This window comes from Cynocephalus volans, chromosome 4 (assembly GCF_027409185.1).
Source record: "Cynocephalus volans isolate mCynVol1 chromosome 4, mCynVol1.pri, whole genome shotgun sequence".
Classification (NCBI taxonomy): Eukaryota; Metazoa; Chordata; class Mammalia; order Dermoptera; family Cynocephalidae; genus Cynocephalus; species Cynocephalus volans.
The window spans coordinates 4,574,871-4,594,285 of NC_084463.1; the positions used below are offsets into that span (position 1 = coordinate 4,574,871).

Consider the following 19,415-nt stretch of genomic DNA (forward strand, 5'->3'; position numbering starts at 1 on the left):
GTGTCTACTACCACTTATGGGAGATATAGAATGTTTGTTTATTACCATGATTTTATGTTAGTTTGTAAAACGATAATTAGCACATTTATTATTGTGGTAATTATTATATTTACTTGGGTGAACATACAGTTAGGCTCTGGAATGATTCAGTCGTGGGATTTGTTTTATGTTTGAGAATCTGAATAAACAAATATTAATTTCTTAAGGACTGCATGCATGTTTATCAGGTTAACAAATTGATTTTTAAACTCTAAATTACAACCTGCCTCTAAATTCTCCCATCTTGCACTTCATATAAATAAAGCGTTTCTCTGCTTTATTTTTCTCTGTAGTATTTATCTCTGCTTGAAATATTGTATTTTAACATATTTACCTCTTCTTATTCCTCTAAAATATAAGCTCCTAGAAGGCATTGGTTTTTGTCTCCTCTGTTCATTGCTGTATCTTTAGCACCTAAAACAATACTTGGCATATGATAGGTGTTCAATAACAATTGGTAAAATAAATGAGTATATTTGAAAAGAAGAATTACATGATGCTTTAAAAACATCAAAGCTGAAAATCATTTGACTAACTTTACTGTCCAATGTAAGTGACTAGTAGTAGAAGATCATCATAAAGAAATTGTCCCAGCAGTCATGTAAATATAAGTGTTAGGACTAATGACTCCAAAGTTTGAGTACTCTGACAGTAATGTTTTCATGAATCAGGTTTTGTGTCTTACTTTTCAGGTTTGGAACTCTTTTCAGTAAGACCGTAATGCATTGTAAGAATTGCTAATGAATGTGTAGAGTAGTTCAAGTCCTTATTAAATTTCACAGGTAAAAGATAGACAATATATGCTGAAGTTAAAGGTTTGAGGTTATATCCATAAGTTGAATGAATAAAGCAGTATAGTAGTGGCCTTGAAAAAAATCTCTTAAATTAAAAAAATATATAAATTCAGGAATGACATGAAAGTAGCATTTATTGATTCTGGGTGTCTACCTTGTTAGATATCTAATGCTCGTCTAATTTAAGAGAAGTTAGAGAAACTTGAGGAATTGGAGGAACACAACTAAAAAAATTTTAAGTACTAACAAAGGACAAAATTGACTAAAGATTGTATGTGAGCATCAAGCAAAACGCACTGATCGACTTTTCTCCATTACATAAAACAGAATTTAAATGGAACATCAAAGCATTAAGCTACCCACTTTCGGGGTGGGTAAGTGTTAGAGCAGGTTAACACAGGAGTCTGTGAACTCTTCTAATTGGTGTTTGACCAGAGAACGATTTTTCTTTTCAGGATAGTTTGAGTTCAGTGCTGTTCACCTTTGGGCAGTAGTTGAAATATCTTTTGATACTCTTCAGTTCTAGGAGAAAATGGATTATATGTTAAAGACCCTAATACTAAGTAGTTGTTCTGAACCTCTTTAAATGAACTCACATTTCATTAGTCTTTTGAAAAAAGAGCTAGTATGTCAGTATGTCTCACACAGTGATTTATTTTTGCTTCATAATATGCTTTGGAAAGTAGGGTTTGAGATAAAACATTTGTTTCACTTTTTGAGGTATTTTGTTTGTTTGTTTGTTTTTAAAGATTATTCCAGGATATGAAACAAGGAGATTCTTCCAGTTTATTGAAAGCACTTCCTTTGAAGCTTCAGCAAGCAGCTTTTGAAAATGCATACTTGAAAGCTCAGGAGGGAATGAGAGAAGTGGTAATTTTAGTAACACATATTTGCTATTATCATATGCTTTCTATGAATATGCTATACAAAGATACTTCAAAAAGTTCATGGAGAAATGAAATTAAAAGAAAATACAAATCTTTCCATGAAATATTTGAAGACCTCTTATATATTACTTTACCAAGTTTGACATAAGACAGTTTGTATCCCATAGTTTGCAATATAATGCTAGTCTGAAACAACTGTACAAATTGAATGAAAGTGCATTATTTACAGGTCAGAAGGGATTGAATAATAGCAATTTCTTTTGGTTCAACTTACATGTAGTGTTTTTGTGGGGAATAACAAAATTGAGTTTTTGATGAGAGTGTAAATGGCTTTCTTTTATTTAAAAAATCCTTTTGTGTAAGATCTGATTAAAAGCTAATTAAGAAAACAGGTGACGGTAGGTAGAAGTGGATTGCGAAAAAGATTCTAACATAAGATCAGATTATCTTGGTGTTTCTTAGTAAACCTTGTGATTTTCACATTTCTCTACAGAATAAAGTATTTTCTTAAAAAGGTGGAAATTGTCCTAGTGTTCAAATTTATTCATTTATTTATACCCTGATTTGTTTTTAAAAGTGATTTGAGGTTATTAATTAAATGACTATCAAACCTGTGATAGCAAGAAACTGAAAAAGACAGAGGATGAAAAAATGTGAATTTAGAAAAGAATTTCAATAGATTGGAAAGATGAGTGTAAATAATATGAAATATAATATAGGTAATGTGTATTATGCATTTTAAATCAGTCCATGATCTGCAAAAGGGGAAAATATTGACCTGATAGCAATTTGTTTAGAAAAGACCTAAGAAGTTTTATATCTTGAGATCACAGTATGGATCAGCATTGTGATAAAGTTGTCAAAAAAGCAAATTCTACTTCTTCATGGATAGAAGCCTATTGTCATGAAGAAAGTGAATGAAGAACTTGGATCTTCTATACTTTTTAAGGGACTTCTAGAATATTGGTTGTGAGTAAAAGTAGATTTTAAACCAGAATATTAGAGAGTGTATTGGTCTGTCTGTGTCTTATAAGGAATAGGTGAAGGAATTGACTCAGTGGAAAGCTTATAGCTGTTTTCAAACAAGTCAGTGATTGTCATTTAATAAAGTAATTAGGTTCTTACTTTTTTGTTTACCAAAAGACAGAACTAAGATCAGTGAGTGGCAGATTTTCTAAATGTGAACAGAAACTTCTATCAAATATAGCTAGTCGAAGAATGTAGACACCTGTTGGGATTTTATAATTGATTATTAAACTAGGAGTACACTCTATCTAGTTGCATGATTTTATTGTTCCTTTTGATAATAGATGATATTTTTAAACATATAAACAGCTGTATATTAATGTTTCTTAATGACAAAAAGCATCTTAGGGGTTATTCTTGGTAGTTGAAGAGTAGCTTTTAATCTCTCTCTCTTTGCGATTTCTTTCTTTTTTTCTTTACAATACTTTATACCTCACTGAAATGTTTTTCCTTTGGCAATTCTTTCCTTAATATTTTACAAAGAGCAGTCTTTCCCACTTCAGAAAGCTTATATTTTCTCAAAATCTCTATTCTTAGCTTCATCTGTGTAGGATTTAAAATTATTCACAAACTGCTTAGACTTTGTCATGAAGTTTTTTGATTTTAACCTGATTGGTTCATTTATAATGTTTACATGTTTACATTGCATTATTGTTTTCAAAATTCTTTTTAAGTCCCACAGTGCTGAGAACCCTGAACTTCTGGATGAGATTTATAATAGAAGATCTGTTTTATTGATGATGATAGCTGTGGTTTTATACTGTAGCCCTATCTGTGAAAAACAGGCTTTGTTTGCCCTGTGCAAATCTGTGAAAGATAATGGATTAGAACCTCACCTCGTGAAAAAGGTATATATGGATGAATATTTTTTATTATAATCTTACTTGGGTAGCTTTTAAACAATTAAGAAGGTTAAAGCTAGATTTTTAAAGTGGTCACTTATTTAAGACTTAGAAACAATTTTATTTTTTAGTTTGGGAATATTGGAAGGCAGTTATAATAACTCATTAAATGGTTTATTTATTTGTACACAGTGTCATTTCTTACATTCATTTTAAGAACATTTCACAAAGCATTCGTTGAACTAATAGAGCTGAATGACTTGTCACACAGACCAGGCCCTTTGTAAAAGCATTTACTGAGGGAAAAACATGGAGACAAGAGCAGTATCTAGTGTTTTGCTTGTTAGATTCTGGGGCAGCACAGTGGGATCTAGCAAGCTCAGAAGTCAAATTTTAGGACTGTGAGGCTTTTAAGTTATGTGATTAGAGGAGAAGGACTGGGGCCCAAGCCTTGCAATTACATCAGCACAATGTTGTAGAATGTTCGCCTCCTCCTTGTTCTACCACCTGAGCATTCATGATTTGGGAAGTTCCATGCCTTCCCATTGCAGATTTTTACATGATGAATCAATGGTAGATCAGTGGGCTAATATGCCATTTAACACTCTACCAGCATGGTTTATATGAAGCTTTATAGTAGGCTAACTTATAGGTAATCAGTCTTTGACAAGTTAACCTTTTATCTCTCAGTATTAAAATAAGTTTTGTTTTGTTTTTTAAAGTATACCATTATACTACCTAATTATTATAAGTTGTGTATAGTGTTTGAATTATTCTTATTTGGATTTAAGACCAAGAAGAATGATTTTACCTTAGACCTTCCTTTGAGATATAATCAAATGTTAAGAGTTTGCTATGTGACAGATACTATGTCAATTATATTAAATACATTTTCTCATTTTCTCTTGTATTATCCCTTTCTCATATGAGAAAATCAAGGTATAGAAAAGTTAAATGAATGTGTTAAGGTCCTACTGTAAATAACAAGAATTTAAATTATTTCTTTTTTTCATTTTTTTTTAAAACATTGACTTCTTTTTGGTTTGTGCAGGTTTTAGAGAAAGTTTCTGAAACTTTTGGATATAGACATTTAGAAGATTTCATGACTTCTCATTTAGATTATCTGGTTTTGGAATGGCTAAACCTTCAAGATACTGGATACACCTTATCTTCTTTTCCTTTTATTTTATTAAACTACACAAATATTGAGGATTTCTATAGGTAGGTTTATACATGGCATATGTGAAATATGTTTAATTTAAAATTAGATAATAATGTTTGGCAGTTCACCATCACCACCACTGCCGCCACTACCACCACCCAACTATAGATCTTTAAGGTCCCTTTGAGCTTAAATATTTGATAATCTTCCCTTTGAAAAAAATCAAAGATGAATTACTAGTGGCTGAATATTTCTGCCTTGTTTTCTTTTCTGTTGCTTGACTATGTACTGTTTAGTCATTAGAGGAGAAAATTTTGAAAATGGAGAGGTTGAATCAAATAAAGAATAGGGTTTAGGTATCAGAATGATGGGAAGGCACCTCTTTTGTGGGCATGTTCTGTGCTAGGGACTTTGCTAGGCATTTTACGTGTAGTATTATGGATGAGTTTTGGGTGTATGTAGATAGTTGCCTTTGAGAAGGATAGTCATATAAAAGTGAATATACTGGTCCTTATCATGCATTCATTTTGGCAATAACAATATTTACGTTTGTTCTTTTTTTTTCTTCCAAATTTTATTTTATTTTGTCAATATACAGTGTGGTTGATTATTGTGGCCAATTACCAAAACCTCCCTTGCAACAATGTCCTTTTTGTTTGCTTGTCGTATCAACTTCAAGGAATTGTAATTGTTATGTCTTCTTCACTCCCCCACCCCCACCCCTGGTTTTTCGTGTATTTATTTATTTATTTTTAGCTCCCACAAATAAGTGAGAGCATGTGATATTTCTTTTTCTATGCCTGACTTGTTTCACTTAATATAATTCTCTCTAGGTCCATCCATGTCATTGCAAATGGCAGTATTTCATTCTTTTTTATAGCAGAGTAGTATTCCATTGTATAGATATACCACATTTTCCGTATCCACTCATCTGATGATGGACATTTGCGCTGGTTCCAACTCTTAGCTATTGTAAAGAGTGCTGCAGTGAACATTGGGGAATAGGTACACCTTTGACTTGATGATTTCTGTTCCTCTGGGTATATTCCCAGCAGTGGGATAGCTGGGTCATATGGTAGATCTATCTGCAATTGTTTGAGGAACCTCCATACCATTTTCCATAGAGGCTGCACCATTTTGCAGTCCCATCAACAATGTATGAGAGTTCCTTTTTCTCCTCAACCTCGCCAGCATTTATCATTCACAGTCTTTTGGATATTAGCCATCCCAACTGGGATGAGATGGTATCTCAGTGTGGTTTTGATTTGCATTTCCCGGATGCTGAGTGATGTTGAGCATTTTTTCATATCTGTTGGCCATTCGTATATCTTCCTTAGAGAAATGCCTATTTAGCTCTTTTGCCCATTTTTTCATTGGGTTGCTTGTTTTTTTGTTGTAAAGTTGTTTGAGTTCCTTGTATATTCTGGATATTAATCCTTTGTCAGATGTATATTTTACAAATATTTTCTCCCACTCTGTTGGTTGTCTTTTAACTCTGTTAATTGTTTCTTTTGCTGTGCAGAAGCTTTTTAGTTTGATGAAATCCAATTTGTTTATTTTTCCTTTGGTTGCCCGTGCTTTGGGAGTCGTATTCATGAAGACTGTGTCCAGCCCTACTTCCTGAAGTGTTTCTCCTATGTTTTCTTTAAGAAGTTTTATTGTTTCAGGGTGTATATTTAATTATTTATTTATTTATTTATTTATTTTTTTAAATTTTATTTTGTCGATATCCATTGTGGCTGATTATTGCTCCCCATCACCAAAACCTCCCTCCCTTCTCCCTCCCCCCCTCCCCCCCAACAATGTCCTTTCTGTTTGCTTGTCGTATCAACTTCAAATAATTGTGGTTGTTATATCTTCTCCCCCGCCCCCAGTTTTGTGTGTGTGTGTGTGTGTGTGTGTGTGTGTGTGAATTTATATATTAATTTTTAGCTCCCACCAATAAGTGAGAACATGTGGTATTTCTCTTTCTGTGCCTGACTTGTTTCACTTAATATAATTCTCTCAAGGTCCATCCATGTTGTTGCAAATGGCAGTATTTCATTCGTTTTTATAGCTGAGTAGTATTCCATTGTGTAGATGTACCACATTTTCCGTATCCACTCATCTGATGATGGACATTTGGGCTGGTTCCAACTCTTGGCTATTGTAAAGAGTGCTGCGATAAACATTGGGGAACAGGTATACCTTCGACTTGATGATTTCCATTCCTCTGGGTATATTCCCAACAGTGGGATAGCTGGGTCGTATGGTAGATCTATCTGCAATTGTTTGAGGAACCTCCATACCATTTTCCATAGAGGCTGCACCATTTTGCAGTCCCACCAACAATGTATGAGAGTTCCTTTTTCTCCGCAGCCTCGCCAGCATTTATCGTTCAGGGTCTTTTGGATTTTAGCCATCCTAACTGGGGTTAGATGGTATCTCAATGTGGTTTTGATTTGCATTTCCCGGATGCTGAGTGATGTTGAGCATTTTTTCATATGTCTGTTGGCCATTTGTATATCTTCCTTAGAGAAATGCCTACTTAGCTCTTTTGCCCATTTTTTAATTGGGTTGCTTGTTTTCTTCTTGTAAAGTTGTTTGACTTCCTTATATATTCTGGATATTAATCCTTTGTCAGATGTATATTTTGCAAATATTTTCTCCCACTCTGTTGGTTGTCTTTTAACTCTTTTAATATATTTAATTCTTTAATCCGAGTTGATTTTAGTATATGGTGAGAGGTAGGGTCTAGTTTCATTCTCCTGCATATGGATATCCAGTTATCCCAGCACCATTTGCTGACGAGGCAGTCCCTTCCCCCAGTGTATAGGCTTGGTGCCTTTGTCAAAGATCAGATGGCTATAGGTGTGTGGGTTGATTTCTGGATTTTCTATTCTATTCCATTGATCAGTGTGTCTGTTTTTATGCCAGTACCATGCTGTTTTGGTTATTATAGCTTTGTAGTATAGTTTAAAGTCAGGTAGTGTTATGCCTCCAGCTTTATTTTTTTTTGCTCAGCATTGCTTTGGCTATGCATGGTCTTTTGTTATTCCATATAAATGTCTGGATAGTTTTTTCAATCAGTTTCCAACACTGCAACATTGGAGATCTAATTTCCACATGAGTTCTGGAGGGGACAACACATCCAAACTCCATCATTCCGCCCCTGGTCCCCCAAAACTCATGTCACTCTCACATACAAAATACTATCCCAAAATTCTATCCGAACAGTCCCAAAATTCATAGCTTGTTCCAGCACCAACTTAAAAGTCCAAAGTCCAAAGTCTCATCTGAGCCCAAAAGCAAAAGTCCTTCCAGCTGTGAACCTGAAAAACAAAACCAAATTTATCTACTGACAAGATACAATGGTGGAACAGGCATTGGGTACATATTTCCTTTCCAAAAGGGAGGAATAGGCCAAAAGAAAGGAGAAACAGGCCCCAAACAAGTCTGAAGCCCAGCAGGGCAGACATTATGTCTTAACGCTCCAAAATAATCTTCTTTGACTCAAATTCCTGCATCCTGGGCACAATTGGGCATCTGGGCCCCCAAAGCTTCAGGCAGCCTCGCTTCCACAGCTCTGCCAGGTGCAGCCCAGTGGGCTGAGCTGGTGCCTGCAGATTTTCGAGGCCTGAGTTGCACGTTACCACCAGCCTTGCATTTCTGGACTCCTGGCATCAGCCCCGCTGCCTTGGCTCTACTAGACATTTCTCTGTGGGGCATCTGACCTCACTTTTCTGCTCAGCATTGCTCTAGTAGATGACCTCTATGGTGGCTCCAGCCCTGTGGCAGGTCTCTGCCTGCTTACCAGACATCCTCTGGAATCTGGGTGGAGGCTGCCACGCCTTCCACATGAGTTTTGGAGGGGACAACACATCCACACTCCATCACTGACTATATTAAATCATTTTATTATTTTAAGAACCATATTATAAAATTTTACTTCGAAAAGTTATACATACACTATATCTTAAATTTTTATATTTTTAGATCTTCTTATAAAGTTTTGATTCCACATCTGGTAATTAGAAGTCATTTTGAAGAGGTGAAGTCTATTGCTAGTCATATTCAAGAGGACTGGAAAAGTCTTCTAACCAACTGCTTTCCAAAGATTCTTGTAAATATTCTTCCTTATTTTGCCTACGAGAGTACAGGAGACAGTGGGATAGCACAGCAAAGAGACACTGCCACCAAAGTCTATGATATCCTTAAAGGTGAAAACTTCTTGGGAAAACAGGTATGACTTCAACTTTTATCTTCTTTTTACCCCCGAATCGATCTGAGATGTAAGCTTTAAATTTTAAGGCTATTTATTCATCATTATCTGGCATAGCTAATCCATGAATCTTTTGTTATGCGTTGTTCTCTTCCTTTGATTGGGTTTTAAATAAGAGGAAATGTTTTTAATCATAAATAACCACACACACACATGCAAAAAAAACCCAAAAACTTTTGGAATAATTTTATTGCTTCTGCCTTTTTAAAAGTTAATTTTAATTGCTGTTAATACATGAAGGCAAATTGGTTGTTAAATTCAAGTAATACTGAACATTGTTTAGAATATCTTTACTTCCTCTTCAGAATCTCACCAAGCTTTCCACTTTTCCAGGTAAAGTACCATCCCATTCTAACATATGATATAATTTACTTTTGAAATATATTTATATCACTTTTCTCTACCGTAATATAAGCATTATGAAGGCAGGATTTTTTTTTTCTTTTTTTTTCTTTTTTTTTTTTGTGTGACTGGCACTCAGCCAGTGAGTGCACCAGCCATTCCTATATAGGATCCGAACCCGCGGCGGAAGTGTCGCCGCGCTCCCAGTGCCACATTCTCCCGAGCGCACCACGGGCTCGGCCCATGAAGGCAGGATTTTTATCTTTCTTTCTCCTAATGTATCCCAACCACCTAGTATATTTTCAGTACTCTTTAAGTATTTGTTAAAAGGAGGGGTCAAGAAGGATCTGACAAGCTTTATTTTGTAATACTTTATATACATCCAAAATTATTTGAGGCAACTTATATTAAAAGACATGCACATATTTTTAAGGTAAAAAAGATTTGTTCCCTTCAAATTTATTCTGTCATTTATTCATTCATTTATTTTGGATGTCAGTAAGGGCTGACTAGCCAAACTTGGTTTATATTAGAATTATGATTGGATAAGTGTCAAGAGACTTTTGTTTGTTTCCCAGCTATCTATATTGAACCAAAAACTGGAACAGCAAGTGCCTCAATTGCTTAAGTGGACCTAGTCAGAACTGGTTGTAAATCTGTAGTCTGGAGCCAAATGGTGAAAAGAGCACTTCTTTCCCAAAAGACAGTTGGAACAGAATGTTGGCACTCCAGAGGTTATGGATGGAATTTGAGAGAGACACTCTGTCTGCTTCTACCCCTCCCAGCTTAGATTGCTGAGCATCCCTGATCTTACCTTTTTCTTTTTTAAATGTATTCAAACCAAAAGATAATTTTCAGAGTCAGAATAGGTTTTGGAGGGAAAAGTGATTGCATTCAACCCTGATTGAAACACCAATCTCAAGAATGAAGAGAGGCATAAATTAAATAATAATTTATTAGCTTCTTGGTTGCAGACATAAGTTAAATTTTTGCTAGTCTCAATTTCATTTAACATTAACTAATTTTTTTTATAGTTTATTGTATAGTTTCTCTGCATCAATCTTTTAGATTCTTTTTTTCTGTGGATAAGTGTTAGTGCAACTATTGTCAGTCTTTGAGTCTTCTAAAACTGCCAATTGTTGAATGCCTGAAATGTTCACAGTTAATGAGATTGTTGGCTATATCTAGACATCTGAACAATTTCTTTGTACCTTGACTAGATGATACAGATCTGGCTTATTAGAGAATCATATGAAACTTGTGACGTTAGTTATCATACTATGTGTAAGGAAACTCATTAATTTTTCCTCTGATATTAATGAGACTTGACTAGTTTTTCCTTACTTATTCCATATATACTTTGGAATGAGGCTGGATTTTAAAAGGGTTGAAACCTTGGAGATGATTACGTGGACAACTGATCTAAAACTAGGGAAAGGCTAGGATCTTTACATTAGGTTTCTATCTTGTCACCTCCTTAAAGACTTTTTGTATTATGAAATATGTTTCCAAACTTCTTCATTCATGAAGTAAATCAGCCATTTACCTTTTAGTTTAGAGCACTGTAATTCCTTTTTTGGAGAGTTAATAAATCCACCTTTAAGAATTAACAGTTCTCATTCATTTGGCCAAGATGTAACATAGCAGATTCATTCTTTAAATTTAGTGATCTGTGCCTTTTGTGAGGCTACCTGTAGCAGGAAGCAGACTGATGAAAAGTCCACTCCTGTGGAGAAGCATTTTAGTCTACTATTGATGAAAGGGGATGTGGGTAGCAGCTAACCTCAGAATTTGGGATATCATCCATGTAGATGTCTGAGGAGAAGTCATACAGAGAAAAAAGATGGGAATTTCCAATTGGTGGAAATTCTTAGTAAAGTTCTACAAGTAAGACAGAGTTCCCAAATAAATCAAAAGTAAAATGAAGATTGAGGAGCAGTATAGATCAGTGGGGTATTTGGTTGGCAGGAGAATTACCAGGTTGAGGAATATAAAGGTACTTCAAAAAGTTCATGGAAAAGTAGAATTAAGAGATAATATGAATTTTTCCATGAGCCTTTTGAGGTACTGTTGTATAATGCTAGTGCTGAAGACTTAGTTAAAATGCTTCCTTAAAATTAAACTAAAGAGTTGGATTAAGGGGGACTTGTTTGTTAGAATTTCCCTACCTTCCTCTCAGTCTACAATTCACTGCATTGAAGAAAATGGAGTTAGCTATATGTCTTGTAGACCTTGGACTTCTGGCTGTCTATTTTCTTTTATAGTCATTGAATAATTTTGGAAAGAAGGCACTAACATAAGCCCATTGAGGCATCTTAAAGGTCACAAATATAAAAATATTAAATATCTTAATTTTGTGTCTTTTCAGATTGATCATTTATTTATTAGTAATTTACCAGAGATTGTGGTGGAATTATTGATGACATTACATGAACCAACAAATTCTGGTGCCAGCCAAAGCACTGACCTCTGTGACTTTTCGGGGTACGTACATTTTAAATTTAGAGAACTACCTACAACTTCACAAGTTCCTAAGGAAGTTTGTTGATTGTCACCTTCAAATGTCTATTTCAGCTTTTAGACGTATATTCTTTTTTAAAAGCTTGTTTCTTTAAAAATAGCCAACTTTGAATTGGAGTACTTACTATCCACTTTTACTGTAGTCTCCCCACAGTAATTGTACTTTCTAGTTTGGCCACTTTGTTGGCAGTTGTGCCAGCTGTTGTCTGTTGAAATTTTTTTCTCCATGCATATTCCTGGTTTTCTTTTCCTTGTCTGTGATTTGCCTTTCTTTATGATCCTATGTTCACCTTTTCTTTACCAAGTTTCTTAGCTGTACAATTTAATTTGGATGTGAAACCTCCTTGGTTAGAGTTATTTTCTCAGCTTGACTGTGAAATATTTGAAAACACCCTCTATTTTTTTATATACCCTACTGTGCTAGGCATGTGAAATAGTAATAATATCTCACAAAGTACTTTTACATATATAAATTTATTCTATCTAAATAGTGCCATTGCCGTATCTTAAAATAGTATTGCTTTTACATGACTAGCATAGACCTGAAGTGAAGTAATACTAAGGCTCATTTGTGGAGCTGCCATTAACTTTATAAAAGATTATTTAAACAAACCATTTTTTTTCTTTGCTTTTTTTTTTTGACTGGTAAGGGGATAGCAGCCCTTGGCACGGTGTTGTCTGCTCCACACTTGCTCAGCCAGTGAGCACACCGCCATCCCTATGTAGGATCCAAACCCACGGCCTCAGTGCTACCAGTGCCGCACTCTCCCGAGTGAGCCACGAGCCACAGGGCTGGCCCTTAAGCAAACCATTTTAAACAAATCATTTAAGATTGTTTAAGTCATAGAGGGTGAAAGGTATTTAGATATTCTGATTGTATATGGACTGTGGTAATGTCATTTGTGATTTTATTAAAAGTATAGTTTTTTAGTTAAAAAATAGTTTTAAAATTTGGGGGTTATCATCATGTGAATTTTGACTTGGGAGTTCACTGGTCTATCAATAAAACCTGTTCTTCTTGATAATTGTTTTTTGAAAATGATGACTGCATTTTCTCCTATAACTTTTTTAGGGATTTGGATCCTGCTCCTAATCCACCTCATTTTCCATCGCATGTGATTAAAGCAACATTTGCCTATATCAGCAATTGTCATAAAACCAAGCTTAAAAGCATTTTAGAAATTCTTTCTAAGAATCCTGTGAGTACACATTACTAATATAATAATTGAAGAGAGAATTTCTTCTTTTTCAGCTAGAAAAATCTGTGTAAGTACACTTTGGAGAGAGAAAAGTAAACAAATGGAAAATTTATCTGAATAACTAAAAAAGAAAAACACTCATTTACAAGTTTATATCTTGGTATTTTACTTGTTAGCATTAGTTAAAATGTGTTCATATGAGGGGTCTTCAAAAAGTTCATGGAAAATGTGTATCATGAAAAAACTGTATGGATTGCAAAATTTCTTTGCACCAAATAAACTCCTAATAACTTATTATAACATATATGAAAAGGATCTAGATTGAGGCACTAAGAAGGATAAGACATCAGTTTGAAAAGAGCCCCTATCAAAGCAACATGAATTGTGCTAAAATTGAAGCAAGAACAAACATCAAATTTATGGTGATGCTTGGGTGGAAGAATGGTGAAATCATTGATGCTTTATAAAAAGTTTATGGGGACAATGCCCCAGAGAAATCGGCAGTTTGCAAATAGATAACTCATTTTAAGAAAGGACAAGACAATATTAAAGATGAAGCCCACAGTGACAGACCACCTATATCAGTTTGAGAGGAAAAAATTAGTCTTTTTCATGTCCTAATTGAAGAGCACCAATGTTTAACAGCAGAGACACTAGCCAGCACCATAGATATCTCAGTCGGTTCAGCTTACACAGTTCTGACTGAAAAATTTAAGTTGAGCAAACTTGATGGGTGCCAAAACTGTTGTGCCCAGATCAGCTGCAGACAAGAGCAGAGCTTTCATTGGAAATTTTCAACACGTGGGATCAAAATCCTGAAGCATTTCTTCAAATAATTGTAACAGAAGCTGAACATAGCTTTACCACTAGAATCCTGAAGACCAAGTGCAATCAGAGCCAGGGCTACCAAGAGGTGGAAGTGGTCCAATCAAAGTAAAAGCAGACAGGTCAAGAGCAAAGGCCATAGCAACAGTTTTTTGGGATACTCAGGGCATTTTGCTTGTTGGCTTTCTGAAGGGCCAAAGAATGATAACATCTGCTTCTTATGAGAGTGTTTTGAGAAAGTTAGCCAGAGCAAAATACCTGGGAAACCTTCACCAGAGAACCCTTCTACACCATGACAATGCTCCTATGCATTCTCATCAAACAAGGGCAATTTTGTGAGAATTTCAAAGGGAAATCATTAGGCATCTATCTTACGCTTCTGTTTTGTCTCCTTTTGACTTCTATTTGTTTCCTAATCTTAAAAACTCTTTAAAGGGCATCCATTTTTCTTCAGTTTATGGTATAAAAATACTGCATTGATATAGTTAAATTTCCAGGATCCTCAGTTTTTCAGAGGTGGACTGAATGGCTGGTATCATCGTTTGCAAACGTGTCTTGAAATTGGCGGAGGTTATGTTGAGAAATAAAGTTTATATTTTAAATTTTTACCTTTTAAGTCCATTTTTCTACAAACTTTTTGAACTCCTATGAGTCCAGTATTTTGTGACACTTTAGTCATATACGTCTTATTAGCTCATGTTAGCTCAGAGAATGTATTTGCATTTGAATGAGAATACACTATTTAATTATAGTTTACTATCTGAAAACAAATTGACAATAGTTTTTTAAAGTTTAAGATAGTGATTTTCTTGATGTAATATTTCGCATTTGATACCAAATCCAAATCTAAATTGTTATTTAGTTATTTTAAATATAAAATGTATTTATTATGGCTGAGTATACTTGATGAGCAAGTTTTTACTAATGTATGTTTATTTTCTAGGATTCCTATCAGAAAATTCTTCTAGCAATATGTGAGCAAGCAGCTGAGACAAATAATGTTTATAAAAGGCACAGAATTCTTAAGATATATCACCTGTTTGTTAGTTTATTACTGAAAGATATAAAAAGTGGCTTAGGAGGAGCTTGGGCCTTTGTTCTTCGAGATGTTATTTATACTTTGATTCACTATATCAACAAAAGGTAAATAATATATTAAATGGACTAATACATAAATAGTTTTTCTACCCTGTTCTTTTAACTGAAAATGGATATGCTTTCTTAGAGGTAGACCCCAGAGTATTGTTTTCTGAATTTTGCTTTTAAAATATATATCTACCTGTTAGTTTTTAAAAATTGCACTGCTACATTTTCAGCTCTAGAAATCTCAAGTACTAAGGATCTTCAACATTTTAAAATAAATGTTCTAGTTATAGATTGCCTCAAATAAGTATGTTATTATAGAAGTGGGGTTGTATATTGAATTTAACATCCCTGATCTTTTCCATTGATTTTAATGAGATTTCTATTGGGTTTTTATTATTGTGGTAAAATGTGTAACATAAAATTTGTCATTTTCATCATGAAATGTCCGGTATAGTGAAATTAATTATGTTTACGGTTTTATGCAGTAACTACATATTCCCCCTTCCCTTCAGCCCCTGATACTTCTAGTCTACTTTCTGTCTTGATGAATTTGCCTATTTTAGATATTTCGTAAAAGTGGGATTGTAAAGTATTTGTCGTCTGTGTCTGACTTATTTCACTTAAAGCGTGTTAAAGGTTCATCCATCTTTGTAGCATGTATCAGAACTTCATTTCTTTTTATAGATGAATAATATTCCATTGTATGTGCTTGTCTGTTCATCAGTCGGTGAACACTTGGGTAGTTTCTGTCTTTTGACTGTTGTGAATAATGCTGCAGTGCCCAGTGGTGTATAGATATCTGTTTGAGTCCCTGTTCTCAATTCTAGGTACATACCTAGATGATATTGGCGGGTCACATGGTAATTTTATACTTAACTTTTCAAGGAACTGCCAAACAGTTTTCCACAGCAGCTTCACCATTTAATATCTCACCTGCAATGCAAAAGGGTTCCAATTTCTTCACTTTTTCACCTCCACTTATTATTTTCCATTTATTTTATTATAGCCATCCTGGTAGGTGTGAAGTGGTATATCATTGTGGTTTTGATTTTGTATTTCTCTAGTGGCTAATAATGTTTTACATCTTTTCATGTGCTTATTGACCATTTGTGTTTCTTCTTTGGAGAAATGTCTATTCAAGTTCTTTGCCCATTTAAGTTCATCACCCATTTTTTAAATTTGGTCTTTTTGTTGAACTCTGGGAGTTCTTTATATATTCTGGATATTAAACTCTTATTAGATATGTGATTTCCAGATACTTTCTCTCATTCTGTAAATTGTCTTTTTACTTTTCTGATAATGTCTACTGATGCCCAAAAGTTTTTAATTTTGATGAAGTCCAGTTTATCTACTTTTTGTCAGATCCAAGGTCATGAAGATGAATTGTCATTTCTGTTTTATAGAAACATAATTGATTTTTGTGTATTTTTTTGTGACCTGCAACCTTGTGGAATTTGTTTCTTAATTCTAGAAGTTTTCTTGTGAATTCTCTAGAAGTTTCTATGGCTATAGGATCAGGTCATCTGTGAGTAGAGATAGTTTTACTTCTTTCTTTTCAATTTAGATGTATTAATTTGTTTTTCTTGTTTAATTGCTTTGGATAAAACTCCAGTACCGTGTTGAATAGCCGTGATGAAAGTGGACGTCCCTGGTCTTGTTCCTGATCTTAGGGGAAAGCTTTCATTCTTTTACTATCGAGTATGATGTTTGTTATGGGTTTTCCATAAATCCCCTTATTATGTTGAGGAAATTTTTCTATTCCTATTTTTTCTGAGGGTTTTTTGTTTTTTTAAATCATGAAAAGGTGTTGGATTTTGTCAAATACCTTTTCTGTGTCTATTGAGATAATGTAGTTTTTTTCCTTCGTTCTGTTAATGTGATGTCTTACATAGATTGATTTTTCTTATATCACACCACTCTTGCATTCCTGGTCAAATTTCCCTTGGTCATGGTGTATAATCCTTTTAATATCCTGTTGGATTCAGTTTGCTAGTATTTTGTAGAGGAGTTTTGCATCTATATTCATAAGGAGTATTAGATATTCTAATTTTCTCATGATGTCTTCATCTTGCTTTGGAATCAGATAAATGCTGGCTTTATAGAATGAGTTATAATTGTTTTCTCTATTATACTTTTTTGAAGAGTTTGGGAAGGATTGGTGTTAGTTCTTTAAATGTTTAGTAGAATTTACCTGTGAAGCTTTCTGGTCCTCTGTTGTCTTTGTTGGAATATTCTTTATAACTGATTCAATATCTTTTGTTCTTACAAGACTGCTCAGATTTTCTGTTTCTTCTTGAGTCAGTTTTTGCAATTTGTGTGTTCCTACAAATTTGCACTTTTAATCTAGGTTATTTAATTTTTTGTATGCAGTTGTTCATGGTATTCTTTTATAATCCTTTTTATTTCTGTCTTCTCTTGCTCTCTCTTTTTTTTTTCTTTGTAAATCCAGCCCCAGAGGTTTGTCAGTTTTATCTTTCAGGGAATCAATTTTTGGTTTTGTTGGTTCTAATATTTTTCTATTCTCTGTTTTATTTATCTCTAATCTTTATGAAAGAAAGTGAGCTAAAATGCTGGGTACCAATCAAGCTTTATTAAAGAAAAGAAATCTGCCAGGCTGCACTCAAAATGGAGAGCAGCAGCCGGGGCTGCCCTCAAAGTGGAGAGCAGCACCAGGTGTTGGGGTGTGAGAGCTTATATAGGTTGTAGGGCACCAGAGCTGGCTGATGCAATCAAGGAGGGGCATTACGCTAGTGCAGAAGCTCCACCTGGTTGATGCAACCGGGGTGGAAAATTGCACCAGTGTGGAAGCCAAAAGGGTTTCTATTTCGCCGAAGTCACGAGGCTTCTCGTGAGGAAAAGGGGGCTGAGGCTGGCGGCCATTTTGTGCTTGGCCTTGCCTAAAATGGTGCTGGTTATGTTCAAAACCTATCACTTTATTATCTCCTTCTTCTGCTTGCTTTGGGTTTAGTTTACTCTTTTTTTCTAGTTCCCTAAGATGTAAAGTTAGGTTATTAAATTGAGATTTTTTTTTTTTAATGAAGGTGTTTACTGCTATGCATTTCCCTCTCAGCACTACCTTTGCTGCATCTCATGAGTTTTGGTATGTTGCGTTTTCACTTTCCTTTATCTCTGGCCTCTTTTAGCATATTTATGAGACTTCCTTAAATGGATACGGAATAAGAGAGAGCAAGAGAGAGAAAATAAACTTTTCCTAGTGTTTGAATATTGGGCCTCTGCTGGGACTCTTCAGCACTTAGCCAGGCTTGCATTGAGCCTTGGGATCAGCCCCAAGTAGAAGTTTAGGGTCTCTCTGGTCTGAGCAAAATTTGACCTTGGGCGTGTGTGTGGCTTTCTAAATTCCTCTTAACTTATGAGTGCTTTTACATACTGTGATCTCCCAAAGAAACTCCCTAGCTTTTCCTCCTTGGCTTTAGGCTGTCTATTGCATGTCTCAACAGTAATCTTTTGCCCTTCTTACCTGTGGGTTGTTGGTCAGCCTTACAAAGTTTCAAGCAATGCCCTGCAGCTTTTCTAGTCTGGATGAGGTTTGTTATGCAAAACAGAGCCAAGCACCTTGCATTAGTCCTTCAAGTAACTCCTAGACAGGTTAGAGTAGACATCACAGTAGTTTGCAAATAAGGTCTGCTTTGCTTCCTCAAGAACCACCATGAACCAGTGATCCACTCAGAATGTAGGCTGCCATTGCTGCTGAGCCATGGAGGGGTGGAGCAGGACAAGTGCAATCACCAGAAAGCTTTCCTACAATTTTTCAGTTGCCTTTTTCTTGATTCAGCATTTTCTTGTTTGCTGTAAACCTTGGACTGTTTACAGAGTCTTTCTAACGAAGTTGGCTCTGGCACTTTTGCTTATTTTTCAATGATGAAACCATAGAGCTGCCTACTCAGCATTTTGCTAATGTCACTAGTCTTTTTGGCTTATAAACCATTAAAGTATTAGATATGAAAGTGACTTTCATGTCAAAGCATATCAGAATTAGTGATGTTGAATAAATATGACTTTTGAGTTAATTTATTTCAAAGTAGTTTCCTAGACCTATTTTTCTTCCTATATTAGGCCTTCTCATTTCATGGATGTGTCGTTGCGTAGCTTCTCCCTTTGTTGTGACCTATTAAGTCGAGTTTGCCAGACAGCAGTGACTTACTGTAAGGATGCTTTAGAAAACCATCTTCACGTTATTGTTGGTACACTTATACCCCTTGTGGATGATCAGGTGGAAGTTCACAAGCAGGTAATTTCCCAAATCATTCTCAAAATGGTATTTGAGGGCCGGCCCCATGGCTCACTCGGGAGAGTGCGGCGCTGGGAGCGCGGTGTTAAGTCGAGTTTGCCAGACAGCAGTGACTTACTGTAAGGATGCTTTAGAAAACCATCTTCACGTTATTGTTGGTACACTTATACCCCTTGTGGATGA

The 19,415-nt window shown here is 35.0% G+C and overlaps 1 protein-coding gene across 2 annotated transcripts in view; it reads left to right on the forward strand.

Moving 5' to 3' along the window:
- The window catches only part of LOC134374714 (serine-protein kinase ATM), a 132,364-nt gene that overhangs the window by 50,443 nt on the left and 62,506 nt on the right, over positions 1-19,415 (forward strand). Inside the window, exons 23-30 of one of the 2 annotated variants that reach the window (XM_063092642.1) lie at positions 1,583-1,703; positions 3,421-3,594; positions 4,640-4,809; positions 8,726-8,972; positions 11,722-11,837; positions 12,946-13,072; positions 14,841-15,040; positions 19,058-19,232. In XM_063092642.1, coding sequence (XP_062948712.1) covers positions 1,583-1,703; positions 3,421-3,594; positions 4,640-4,809; positions 8,726-8,972; positions 11,722-11,837; positions 12,946-13,072; positions 14,841-15,040; positions 19,058-19,232 — 1,330 coding nt within the window. The remainder of the gene's footprint in view (positions 1-1,582; positions 1,704-3,420; positions 3,595-4,639; positions 4,810-8,725; positions 8,973-11,721; positions 11,838-12,945; positions 13,073-14,840; positions 15,041-19,057; positions 19,233-19,415) is intronic. The other variant, XM_063092638.1, reaches the window with a different exon arrangement.